Source organism: Pseudorasbora parva, chromosome 14 (genome assembly GCF_024679245.1).
Source record: "Pseudorasbora parva isolate DD20220531a chromosome 14, ASM2467924v1, whole genome shotgun sequence".
NCBI classification, from domain to species: domain Eukaryota; kingdom Metazoa; phylum Chordata; class Actinopteri; order Cypriniformes; family Gobionidae; genus Pseudorasbora; species Pseudorasbora parva.
The window spans coordinates 6,646,283-6,659,535 of NC_090185.1; the positions used below are offsets into that span (position 1 = coordinate 6,646,283).

At 39.7% G+C, this 13,253-nt stretch overlaps 2 protein-coding genes and 1 long non-coding RNA gene across 19 annotated transcripts in view; 2 read left to right on the forward strand and 1 right to left on the reverse strand.

Moving 5' to 3' along the window:
* The window catches only part of si:zfos-588f8.1, an 85,572-nt gene extending 81,374 nt beyond the window's left edge, over positions 1–4,198 (forward strand). For 7 of the 17 annotated variants that reach the window (XM_067415364.1, XM_067415377.1, XM_067415362.1 and 4 more), the window contains 3 exons: positions 457–572; positions 663–790; positions 1,724–4,198. In XM_067415364.1, the coding sequence (XP_067271465.1) occupies positions 457–572; positions 663–790; positions 1,724–2,148 (669 nt within the window). In that variant the 3' untranslated portion in view covers positions 2,149–4,198. Of the gene's footprint in view, positions 1–456; positions 573–662; positions 803–890; positions 958–1,723 lie in introns of all 17 variants that reach the window. The other 10 variants (XM_067415373.1, XM_067415376.1, XR_010897794.1 and 7 more) reach the window with 9 other exon arrangements.
* Positions 4,199–4,221: 23 nt separating this feature from the next.
* On the forward strand, positions 4,222–4,505 carry LOC137039984 (uncharacterized). The gene is made up of 2 exons (XR_010897795.1): positions 4,222–4,310; positions 4,369–4,505. It is a non-coding gene; the product is annotated as an uncharacterized lncRNA (long non-coding RNA).
* Positions 4,506–4,648: 143 nt separating this feature from the next.
* zgc:194627 (uncharacterized protein LOC799208 homolog) lies at positions 4,649–7,175 on the reverse strand. The gene is made up of 4 exons (XM_067415378.1): positions 6,950–7,175; positions 5,869–5,909; positions 4,936–5,262; positions 4,649–4,793 (listed from the first exon to the last, which is right to left on the reverse strand). The coding sequence occupies exons 1-4, from the start codon at positions 6,958–6,960 to the stop codon at positions 4,666–4,668; spliced, it is 507 nt and encodes a 168-aa protein (XP_067271479.1). The 5' UTR covers positions 6,961–7,175; the 3' UTR covers positions 4,649–4,665.
* Positions 7,176–13,253: the final 6,078 nt, after the last annotated feature.

Sequence of the window (13,253 nt, forward strand, 5' to 3'; positions counted from 1 at the left end):
CTGACCTAACACCTAAACATTATGTGAAGTGGGAAACCCCAAACAGGACTTAAACTTTGTCTGCTGAAACGTAAGTTTGGTTTGAAGACGAACAACACACCAAGCTCAGTGTTCTCTCACCTTTACTGATTTCTAACACACTCACAGCGCTTGTCTGGTCTTGCGGTCTCACACACAAAGAAATCAGGACAGAAGTGGTCAAAAGTGGACAAAAGAGACGGCAGGTGTTAAAGTGGATCCAGTGGATCTGATCCACCAAAACGCTTCTTAAATCAAGGTGTAAACTGGGCTATAGACTAACTGACCGGGAGCAGATTTGAGTCAAAATGTTTTTAGTAAAGTCCCTTCATTGAATAACCTTTTTTCTGTGTTTCCTTTTGTCCTGTCAATGGGGGAAGAACCTTTAATGTCAACCTCATTATCTTGAGTTAAATCTGCTATCTGTTTGGACTCTAGGTTCGGGAGAAGCCAGCTTCCGACCTTTGTGTTGTACCTGAGAACGAGCCCCTGGATTCAGACACGGAGGCTGAGCAAAGCCTGATGGAACGGATCAAGTCCATCAAGCAAGAGAAGTATGTCGATGTAGACGAAATCTCACCACAAGTAATCCCAAGACCACACGGATCAGGTTGCGTGACTCTTGAATGGCGTTTGTCTTCCAGAGAGGACCTGGCCTGCAGGCTTCCTGAACTAGAGCAGCCCGGTTCCGACCAGGAGAACCTCGACTCGGAGGCGTCTGTGAGCTCTGAGAGCCTGCTGGACGAGCGAGCGGTCTGTTCGGACACGGAAGGTCAGTATTAAGGTACAGACTCCCTCCGTTTCGGACCAATCTCCTTTTCTCTCCTCTGCAGTAGTCACCCATGTGTGGGTCCTGTCCCTGTTGTGTGTAGCGCAGGTCTGGACGGGATGTTCCTGGCGCATTTAAAGAGGGTGGCGGTGCCGTCCACTCTGTAGCAGGTTGTGCTCTCTTCTAACCCAAGTGTTTCGGTGTTATGTGCATGGTTGCAGTGATGGGATAAGACACTGCATGTTGTCTTCCTTTAAAGGGTTACTTCAGCGATTAGCATATGGCTTTGTATCAGTAGAAACCCTGAAATATATTCAAATGATCGTGATCGCACTCACAGCTCAGCTCGCAGCTGCAGGCATTCAGGTAAACGGAGCAGTGTGGAGCAAAGTGAGTGTTTCAACTTCTCAAATTAATTCCCATGAAAGTTAAGCTTCCAAAGGCATGAAATGAAAACGCTCCCGACTGAATACACGCTGTGCCCGCGCTTACCTCAGCCTTTCCTGATGAATGTAATCTGACTCCTGCTGTGTTTGTCCCGTGACTCTCGCTCGGCTCACTCACATTATATTGAACAGACATGTTCAGTTTTTAATTGAAGTGTCTGTTCTCTAACTGAACTGATTTTTAAAGCTGAACGCAGTGGTGGGAGAGTGATCAGTGATTCAGTAGCGGTGGCTTTGGGAGTGGCCTCGCAAGCAAGCATTCTGGGAATTGTAGTCTTTCATCCCCATGAGACAAAAATACATTTTCTGCCTTTTCTCACTCTAGAAAGCACCAAATTCAAAAATAATTTCACATTTCTACTACATTAATGACCCCGTTTAAGCCAGCGCTGAAGTACTCCTTTAATGAATGTTTGGCGGCATGTCTTGGGTTCTGCTTTGGGGTTTCTCTTGCTTTGGTGGGTTGATTGGTTCTGTCTCCCTATTGTAGGACAACCAATGGTAGTGCCAAGATTATCCAAACCAGCTTGCCTTCCTAAGTCTGTCATCGTGGCCCAAGGAGGCAGCACACGGGCTGACTGCCCCTCTCTTCCTTCACTGTCTTCTCCCAGGCTTCAGCTCCGGCGTCGTTACCCTATCATCCCCGGAACGGTCAAACTTCCCCCAGGAGTCCTCTGCCACCCGGCTGTACAGTCCCTCCCTCCCCGAAAAGCGTTGTCGCTCACCCTCGTCCAACGGCGTGAGCAACCAGGCCGCCGCAAAGACAGCATCCAGTCCCTCTACATCGCAGCAGGAACAGAGCTCCTCTTCCCGCCCTCAACTGAGCCCTCAGACCCCTCCAGCACAAAGGAGCTCCAGACCTCCTCCCGACGCTTCTCGGACCCGGACATTGCTTTCGTAAACGACAAGGTTTGAGTCGCAAAAGCCGCCTGCTCTCGAAAGAACAGTTTGTCGTCATTGGCGGTGACTGCTTGCCACGGTCATAGTGACTGATAAAGAGAATTGTCTCACCTAGCACTTTTCCATACTAATAATATATTGGATTTTAAGAGACTTTTTAAGACTGAGATTTGTGCTGCACACACACATTGGCATGTCAATGTTTGCGGCTTAATGTTCTTTTAAAAACTTTTTTAGCATCAAGGAAGAGAAAAAACAGTCCTGCACCTTTTTGTGTCCTTAAGAAACAGGAATTATTCATTGAACCATGAGGAATATCGCCCTGATGGTTGGTTTATCTTCAAATGACTTCTGCACAAACACTCAATGGACATGTTTTTGTTTTTTTTGAGGGGGAAGGATGCAGCACTAGCCACTTTCCTCCCGGACCAGAATGCCATAACCGAATGCAATTTTCCCAAATAACTCGGAACTCTTTTATTTCTCTCTCTCATTGCGATATGACACTTTGCATCTGCGTGGATGTCTATTCAGAATAGATTTGTGTAGGACTAAATACAGTTAGTGGCCAAGCCATTGTGTTTAATACTAAAGTCAAGCGTTGCGTCTGCTGTTAAATGTTATGATTGAAAGTATGGAGCGAATGCCGGCTGGATGTCAGTGATGTCAATGCATCACGTGGACCGAATGTGCCTACTAGGTTCGCTGTTTTTGAGTCCTCAGTGGTGTTTTTCGCATTTAATGGAGAAATGAAACTAATTATTTTCTTACAATACAATTTGTACTGGCCGCAAACCTGTGTGCCTTTGATGTGTCTTAATTCTTGGTAGTTTCATTTTTACTTCAGACGCATCACTGACCATTAGGGGTGTGGCGAGATTTTTACACAGTATTTTTAAGAAATCCTCAATGATGAAATGCATGACTAGAAAAATAGTCAGTAGGTGCATTTTGAAATGTTTTAACTCATCTTGTATTGATTGTCATTGCAGTTCTACCTTTTGAGCATGAATTATCTTGCCTGATGTGATCATGCTCCGATTCTAGTCAGAATGAGTAATACTGCTCCATTGGGTGCTGATTATGGGGCAAAAATGCCTCTGCACTCAATTGGATAGACCTACAACCAATCAGAGCAACGGAGTAAGTGATGTATGTTGAGCGACGCATAGTTGTCAACAGAACTCAACTGCACGCACGCTGGAAGTAGAAGAAGAGTGTAAATGATCTTTGCTGGTGTTGTAAAAAGATTTTAAGGATACATAGAGTATTTACCAACATGATGATCATTTTTGAGAGAAATAGTAAAGGTGTATGCATATACGAAATCTCCGTTTAGGATTAGAATGAATTCAACCAAAGTGCTGTTTGGTGACGTGAACGATTACGTTAGTTGATCATCGTATAAAGCCCTGACAATTTGATTGGTTCGAGCATAGTTGCTCCACAACAGATCAAATCCAGACCGAACTTCCAGACCTCAAATGTTGTGGGCAGGGCTAAGTTCGCCTGGCATCCAGGCTATGAATTTTCAGTAAAAGACAAAAACATTCAAGCACCGTTAAACTGACTGGCTTCTCTCCTGTATGATTGTCTCTTCAGACCTTAGAACTGCACATGATTTAAGAGCTTCTACAACTTTTGACCTCCTACCTGAACTCCTTTCCACAATCGATCATCATTTAAGTGCAAACAATGAGTGCAACCATAATCAAAGTCTCTCAATATTCAAAGATGCAAATAGAGACCGAATTTTTCTTCAAGCATGATACTGAGCTAAGAGATGGTTACAACTACACAGCCCGGCCTAACATAGCTTTCCTATTGAGAGATATCCGCATGCATCAGGGAGCCGCTTTCAAAAAGTGGGGTATTGAAATGTGTGCTCGCATTTACTTTCGCTTTCAATTTCGCGATGGCATTTACTCTGTGAGGAGGGAGTGATGGAGCCGAGTGCGCCTTTTACAAAATAAGACGTTTGACTGACGCTTCTGTTGCACGATGAATCCTCCGCCGTGGTCCTGTCAGTCATCTCGTCACATGATCAGTGATGCGCACTACGTATAACTCGGAACTGCTCGTGTTGGTTGAGTTGATGGAATTGAAGTGATCGTTAGTCACCTGAATTAAATCGTTTCTATTTCTATAAAAAGCAAAACGACAGGTGTAATGTAAAGGTAGCGATGGCGTGTTTTATCCTAACCTCACCCTCCAACATGGCAATATAACATGAAGCTTTTCATTTAGTCACGATTTTAATCTCGCAAGATCTCGTCACACCCCTACTGACCATCTATTCCTTCTCTGCCTGTTCTTCATAATCGATAATCCTAATTATCAGATTTCAATAAATGAACACAACCTCAAGTCAATTAACACAAAAGTCTTTAATTCATTACTTAAATCAGTGTTTTATTAAAATACAATGTATTAAAAATGTGTGGATGTTTGGTAGACATTTTGAAATAATTTTCACTGTAGTGTAAAAAGAAGGACAACATAAATAAACAAACAGACCAACAAATTTGTATATCAATGGAACAACATAATGTGCAGAATGAATACTGATAAAGGAAGTAGGAGGTGCAGAGTCCTTCCCAGGCTTGTTCCTGTGCCATGACTTCTTACTTGATCTGTTCTGTATTCTGTTACTGGTCGGTCTGCAAGGGCAAAAATTTGTACAATTAAACACTTGGAAAAAACTATTAGTAGCCTGAAACCAAAATATGTGTATGGTCTGGTATGCAAAAACATAATATTGTACAACATGTTTGACTATTTAAACCAACTCCAACAACACACCGTTGACCATCAGTTGTGTGCTGTGATGAACTCTCGCGTCTGGAACAAAACAGAGATACGTTCCTCTGTCTGAGAGCTGAAGATTGGTGAGTTTGAGAGAGATCTGGCCCTTCTTGAGCTCTTCAGGTAAAACTTCAGCTCTGTTCATGTACGCTGGCTCTTGTTCCTTTACAGAAACCTTTCCTTGGATAATATCGTACACATTCCTGGTGTCGTTGTGTCTCCAGTGGACGGTCAGTCGTTCTTCTTCAAGGACAATTCTTCGGTGACTGCACTGCAAAATGACAGAGCCTCCTTCAACGCCTTCAACTACCTGATGCAGAGAGGCTAGAAAACACAAAGTTTTAGTGTTACGTATTTTTTGTTGCTAAATATTAACTATTAGTTTGAGTCAACATCATTGGAAATCATGAATTACAGCAAAATGATTTTCTGATTCATGTTTAATTTGTTTAAAAGGGATACACCCAAAATCTCCTTTACTCATTTAAAAAACTCATTTACTCACTCTCAAGTTGTTCCAAACCTGTATGAATTTTTTTGTTCAGCTATGGGAAAAAATACTATGATAGTCAATGGCTGCAGAGATCAATTGACGCTAGAGCCTTTAACCTCCTTTTTAGAGCATCCGACACTAATGCCGACGGACCAGGGTTTGAGTCCCGCTTGGGGCAGGGTTACAGTTAAAACATTTTTCCAAATATCTTCCTTTGTGTTCAGCAGAAGAAAGAAATTCTTACAGGTTTGGAACAACTTTAGGGTGAGTAAATTACATAATACATTTTTTTTGGTGAACTATACCTTTTTTTCAAACTGTTTTGCTGATAGTTTGTAATAGATTTTTTTATAAATCATAGGTGCAGGGTAAAATCATTTCACATGGTGGTCTCAAAGCTTTGGACTCCATTTTTACTGTCTTTGCTCTGCTCTTACCTTTATCTAATAGCAATACCACCATATAGATGAAACAGCATCTGTAAACCATTAAGCAAAATTATGCTGGGCAAAGTCCATAAAAGTACATTTGAAAAAAAACAACAACAAAAAGGTGTGTGCGCGCGCGTGCGTGCGTGTGTTTTTTCAAAAGTAAACCCAAATGACTGTGATTGGTCCACTCAGAACATATGGGCAAGTGGCTCCTCACCTGAGCCCCGCCCCCTAAAGGCTTTATGCTGAACATTACTTAGAGGTGTGCAGTGTGTATTATCTTGTTCGCAGTATCTTTCAAAAGTCTTTTGTCATGTTTAAAAATAAAAAATAAAACAAATACCTGCCAGGGAATTGCGTAAATCTGTTCCTAATTAAGGTACGGGATTTAGTGGCAGATTTTAGATTGCAAAGACATGTCTAAATTATATATATACACCAAATGCGATCCAAATCATATATATTATTAAATGTTGTCTGACACGTTTACCTAATCTCATGTAGAAAATTTTCCGGTTAGAATCCTTATACAAATTAAATATTACCCACACAACCCATTGCGCGTTGGCCAATGATTAGATTAGAACTACAAATAAGTGTTAAAACTACAAACACGGAAGAGCGAAATCGACGGTTATGTTGAGAGGTTTGGATAAAAGGGAGTCACCAAATGGAAATATATTTATTCAATTGTATCCACATATTTTATCTGCAACAGTATTGTTAGCTTTTGTAATATGTCATTAACTTATAAATTCATCATTGCAAACACACGAGGGGGGTCTCCACGTGGAAGACCCCCGACGCGCAGATCAACTTGCTATTTCACTCCAAAACTGTAGGACATTTGTGGAAGATTAACTGTGACAAGATGATTGACGGGACGGTTTAACTTCGTTGACACGTAACTAAGCAACAGCGTCCCTCTGGCGTCTGCTACACAGGTACACACCACACTCAAAAGCATACATTTTATTAACAAAAACAATACATTTAGGCTATAGCGTAGCCTATAAGAAGAAGAATTTGGACGCAGCATAAGAGATGTATAAAACTCAACGTGCAGTTTAAATTGAGAAAGACTTACCGTTGGTGCATGTTGAATCAAACCGGCATATCCGTTTCAAATACCGAATTCAAATACTACCGCCCGTCAAAGCAGTTTTGTGAGGGCGGTTTCTCCACCTCTTGTAGTAGGAGGAGTCCAAAACAACATAACGTTTCAGGAATGCTCAGTAAAGAAAACAGTTTCTGTAGTTTGAAATGGCAGCGTCATAGGGATAGTTCGCCCAAAAATGTAAGTGCTGTCAAGTTGTTCCAAACCCGTAAATGTCTTTAGGAAGACAGTTGGAATAATGTTTGTAGTCAAACAGATCTCAGCCCACATTGACTATAGTATTTCCCCACTAGGGGGCCCAGATCTGATAGGTTACATTCCTGGTGTTGTTGTATTTCAGTGGACTGTTTTTCCAAGTAGACTATAACAATCTAACCGGAACTGGTATTTTGAATGCTTCTGGGACTGCACAGCAAAAAGAGCCTCCTTCAATGCCTTCAACTACCTCATGCAGAGAGTCTAAAACAGTGATACATATCTTTAATTGTTGACTACGAAGTACGAACTAGTAGGTTCCTCAAATCTGGATTTTTTAATGAAATATTTACAATTATTTATTCACGATTTCTGAATTTGTAGGTCATTAGTTAACTCCAAACAAGTGATATCTTGATTATCAGATTTTGCTCATGTAGCTCCACTGCTGATATTACAGCAAAAGGAAAGATGTTCTCAGCTTCATGTTTTTTATGTAAACTTTTTATATAACTTTAAACAGAACCAGTAGGCCTACATTCACAAAATATAACATTTGGTAGCCTATACTTACATGTTCTGAGCATGAAGTTGGACAAACAGTTGGTATATTGATCCATCTTTGAGAAGCAATTTTTTGTGCAAATCCTGTTTGACTCTCATTTGCAAAACAGCCCATAGTGAAAATTAATCCACTTAAACATGTTCTGAAAGCATTCATTAAACATGATGGAAGGACTTAAATAGGACCAAAACAACATTCTAGGTTGGTTCCCTAGAGGTCCTGCCAAATGTCCTCTTTGTAATGTCGCTGTGTGACCAGAATAACCGAAATGGAACGTCCTCTAGTCGTATAAGAAACCTTGAACTGTGTTGTTCTGTAAAGGTTTGGGATTTTCGTCAATTTAAGAGAACTTTGAGAACGTTGTGCAAGGTTGCAAGAATGTCCCATCCTATTTGGGTAGGCAGAATACAACAGAACTTTACAAAGAATGGTTATTGTATGCTGTTAGAGAATATTTTATTTTTAAATTCTTTAAAATGTACGCATTGTCAAAAATAAATAAATAAATAAATAAATTCAATTAATTTATACCCCCAAAGTGGAAGCATGTCCTGGGGGATACAAACACAGACTGATTATGAAGAATATAAATAATATTATATTCATAATATGTCACCATAAACTTAATAAGCTAACATGTAACAAACTTTTTGAACATTTAAGTCCCCTCCAAATATTGTAAATGTGAAATATATCAACTTTTATAAGAGAGTATAAAATCACCATGTATATATCACCATGTTGTTTTAAAATGTTGCATGTTAGCTAAATGAAGAATGTATGAAGAAAGTATCCATATCTAATATTCACAGCAAACACCCTTTCAATATGAAACCAATAAATGACACCATTATCCCTGCTTCTCCCCACAGTCTCTCAAATATTTGTTTTCCCCAGTATAAAAAAGCATACAGCATATGCTAAACGCGCACCTGGTCCATAAATGACACAGGATGTGAAACTTTATTTTATTTTCTTGTGTTTTGTTTATAGTTATTCAAACGTCTCGCAGCACAGTCTTCATTGCGTTTTTGACAAGAGTCCTTAAGAAAATTAAACATGGTTTTAATATTGTAGTAAAAGTGTAGTAACCATGTTGGCAGATTGATTAATATATCAGTCACAAATACCATGGTTAAACTATGGTATGTGTAACAAACTATGGTTATTTGTGGTGTATGCTTTAACTATGACCATGTTTTTGTTAGTTTTATGTGTCATAAAAACCATGGTTCATTTTCATGATTCCAATGTTACATGTTCTCTGACACATCAACTCAATGTCACAGGCTTAAAAGCCCACTTATTAAATGTAACTGGCAGTTTAAATTGAGAAAGTCTTATGGTCGGTACATGTATAAGGCTGTTGTGTGCGTGTGAGGGCACATAGTCTGATTTAGAAACCGCATGTGCGATTCCGTCTGGAAATACAAGATCATTTAAATACCCGCGGCAATCTGGATGGTTTCGGTTCGTATCGGTTTCTTCAAGCCAGTCCAAACCTCAACCCTAAAGCTCGGTGTAATGATGTTATTTAGTCCAATAGGTGGCAGTAATGGACTGTATAAAGTTAAGGGCATTTACCAAAGAGAGATGTGGTCAGCAATCGCTTCCTACTTCTCTTTATTTGTGGTTTATTGAAATTTACACTCAGTACAGTTTCTGAAGTTAGAGATGGTCAAAAGGCAGTGTGTTTTAAATGAATGAGAAATGAAGTGTTCATTTCCATCAATTAGGTTACACATTATTTTGTAGCCGCTCTGTCAGAACCTCATAAATAGACTGAGCCAATCCTTCATTATAGCTTTCATATAAATTCTGTTTTATGAAGAAATACTAAGTAAGCCTTAAGTAAATGTTATAATATATTAATTTTCCGTTCTCATTTCAATAGCTATCCATTCACACTCATGATGTGTAATGTAAAAAAGATTAGTACAGTACTAGTAATACAAGGAAATCGCAGAAAAGGTTTTTTAAATAGTAAACTTTTATATAGGGTTCATTGACATTAGCAAGAGCCTAAATTAAATTATTTTAAATGAAGTACAGGATGAATCCAGATGAAATTATGAGAATTTGGAGATGCAGAGGATGAATCCAGATGAAATTATGAGAATTTGGAGGTGCAGAGGATGAATCCAGATGAAGTTATGAGAATTTGGAGGTCCAGAGGATGAATCCAGATGAAATTATGAGAATTTGGAGGTGCAGAGGATGAATCCAGATGAAGTTATGAGAATTTGGAGGTGCAGAGTCCTTCCCAGCCTCTCTTCTGTAGCATGGCTTCTTATTTGAGCAGTTGTGTGTCTTATGAATGATCTTTCTGTTGAGGCAAACCAACAAGAAAAAAAAAAGAAAACACTGTTAGGAGTAAAAACAAACTGTAGGCCTGCTATAAAACAGGTCATTATGCCTTATTTTACTTATAAACACATGGAAATTCAAACTGATGAGTAAAAGTGGTATTACAACACACCGTTGACCATCAGTTGTGTGCGGTGATGAACTCTCACAGCTGGAACAAAACAGAGATACGTTCCTCTGTCTGAGAGCTGAAGATTGGTGAGTTTGAGAGAGATCTGGCCCTTCTTGAGCTCTTCAGGTAAAACTTCAGCTCTGTTCATGAACGCTGGCTCTCGTGCCTTTACAGAAACCTTTCCTTGGATAATATCGTACACATTCCTGGTGTCGTTGTGTCTCCAGTGGACGGTCAGTCGTTTTTCTTCCAGGAGAATTCTTCGGTGACTGCACTGCAAAATGACAGAGCCTCCTTCAACGCCTTCAACTACCGGATGCAGAGAGGCTAGAAAAAACACAACTTTTTTTAGTTTTACATAATTTTTCACTATTATCATACAGTGGGGGGGGGGGGGGGGGGATTTTCTACATCTGAAATCAGATGTTGCTAATGTGACTCTTTGTATAGGTAAAAAACTTGTAATGGCAAAAAGTATTCAGTCATAAAGATGCAAAGTAAAACGTTTCACTAGTGGTTTCAAACCTTATTGCCCTACTCTACAGCAGTTGTTTTCAAACTTTTTTAAGATGACCCTCTTTTTTTCTTTTTCTTAATTGACAGGAACCACATGGGCCTACAACTGTTTACATTCAAACAAGTCAAGCCCAGCATAAGAATACTTCTATACAATAGGCCATTTGACTGTACTCTTCTTTCAACCACTAGATGACACCATTCAGGTCAGCATTGTTCTTAAAGGACAACTCCGGCAAATTTTTAAGTTTGTTTTGATCTTTATATCTTTGTGAGTACAGTCTATAGAAGAAAAAAACGAACCGGATTGGAAAAAAACAACACAAAGTTATTACAGTTAATGCCCAGAGCCCCCCTCAGCTAAAACGGCAGCTTTGGGGGCATTTGTGCAAGGGTGTCTTTGTGCCTCTTAACAGACACAAAATGCAATTAAAATGTCTGTCCAACATGAACAGCGCCCTTACATGACAATGAGATGCTTAGCCATTGTTTAAATCCACCTGTTTTAGGCGGCTAGCTGTGTCTCACGCTGAAGTCCCGTGAGAACGCCGTTGTAGCCGGAAAAATAGTCCAGTGGGGAAGAGCATCATGTGTATGAAGAGGCTCTGCTCATCGGCTCGACGGTTCAGTATTGAACGTGTCCGATAGAAACTGTTTTCGATTCTGTACTGCTGATCCGATGAGGACCGCTGCTCTTTCAGTTACTCGCTCAGCTGCTCGTGAGTTCATCAGATCTCTCAGCAAAACATGTCTCAGTTCAGTGAACGGTTGGAGTAATAACATATATTTCAAGACACCAGTGTATTTCTATTCGAAGGGACTGTCACTCATGTCAGAAAGTAAGTAACTAAAATAACTTGTGTGATCACAAGTGAAGAAGAAATGGTTCGCGTTTGTGCCTTTCCGAATTGTGAAAAGTCAATTAAGTCAAATATATTTTGTGTTTATTCCTTTTATATAGGCCTATATACTATGATTTTATAAATAAAAAAACATATTTTATTTTTAACATAACTCATTTTTTCTTAAATCATCCTGTAGAAAAGACCCCAAAGTTATGTTAGTGTTGCTATTATTTAGTACAGTTGAACAAGATTCCGGGTTCGAGTCCCGGTCTGAACAGTAGGGGTTACATATGTAGGGGTTACATATATATATATAATCCTGGCAGCTAATGTTAATATGATAATGTGTAAACCTCTCGTTTTCGTGGCATTGAACAAAAAAATGATTATGGCCAATGATATTAGTTATTCAGCAGATCAAACAGAAATAGTTTTGATGAGAAGTTTTTTTCTTTACAAATGTGTACAATTTATAATAGATAGTTACATATAGTTAAAAAAAAATACAATAAAATTGTGTGTGTGTGTATATATTGAGTGTGAGAGTTAATGCGCCTCTTATTACTGTTGTTATGATTGGTTAATGTTATTGCATAGGAAATGGTATCAACACCAACTCACTATTGAACACAAGCATTTGAAAACATTATATAAAACCGTTATTTACAAAGCATTATGAAATCATTTACATGCGCGGTTTGTGATGCAGCTGCTGTCAGATTCTATATAGTCTTCTGTCAATATGGAGCTTCGTCTGTCAACAAAAGTTTATTTGCAAACTCTCTGTTACTAAACATACAATCCTCCAATGCGACCCGGGACGTCAATAAAATCATCCACTTGTTTGAGACAATTCTGAGATCTTTTTGAAGTATATGAAGAGACACAAACCAGCTGTTTAAACTTGAACGCGTCAAAACAAACATTATTTCACTCTCCCGATTGTCCTGTTTTCAACAGACTCAACAGAATGCACATCTGTAAACTGGTTCCAGTGTAATAATGATGGGTTCTAGTTACTTTTGACATGACACTCACATGCAGTTTTGGCAAATGTCAGCCATTAAACATCTGAAGATGATGTATGGCTATTGGTTGATGTCTTGCTCTGGAGGTGGTCATATGCAAATGAGTTTGCCAGTGTCAGAGATATCTTAATGTCAAAATTAGCTGTTTTTGGAGCTTGATTTAAATGCTTTCTTTATAATAAGGGGGGGCTTTTCTGTTAAAGACTTGGATTCCCATCCAGAACTAATGTTGGACGTTTGATGGAGTCAAACCTCCCGGTAGGGTGCGCGCGCGTGATTAGAGCAAGAGAGGAAATGCACGCCCATAAACACTCGCTCAGGAACACTTGTGTCGTTATAGTCCGCGCCGCGCTCCACTTTATTCCTATGGGTGACGTCAAGCGACTTCAACGCTTCAGCACAGCATTCCGGGAAGGCAGCGCTGCATTTGAACCGATTTGAACGCAGAAATGACGGGAAGCTTCACAACATCGCTTCAGTCGCGTCTCAAAGTGGATCTCTACAGTCACTGCTGTCAGGACTTCACCAAATCATACCAAAGAAGTGTGTTTTTGACGGAGCGGTCCCAGCGATAAAGGTTCGGTCCTGCTTTGGAAGCAGCCGGTGAGTAAAACTGCTTCAAATGTCTGTGCTGTTGGCTATCGTC

What these genes read in the sequence shown, in the direction of transcription:
- zgc:194627 (XM_067415378.1), bottom strand. An exon ending in GGTATTGCTATTAGATAAAG is followed by an intron (nt 5,263 to 5,868) that starts GTAAGAGCAGAG and finishes TGTGTTTTCTAG; the next exon opens with CCTCTCTGCATCAGGTAGTT. An exon ending in CACACAACTGATGGTCAACG is followed by an intron (nt 4,794 to 4,935) that starts GTGTGTTGTTGG and finishes TTGCCCTTGCAG; the next exon opens with ACCGACCAGTAACAGAATAC.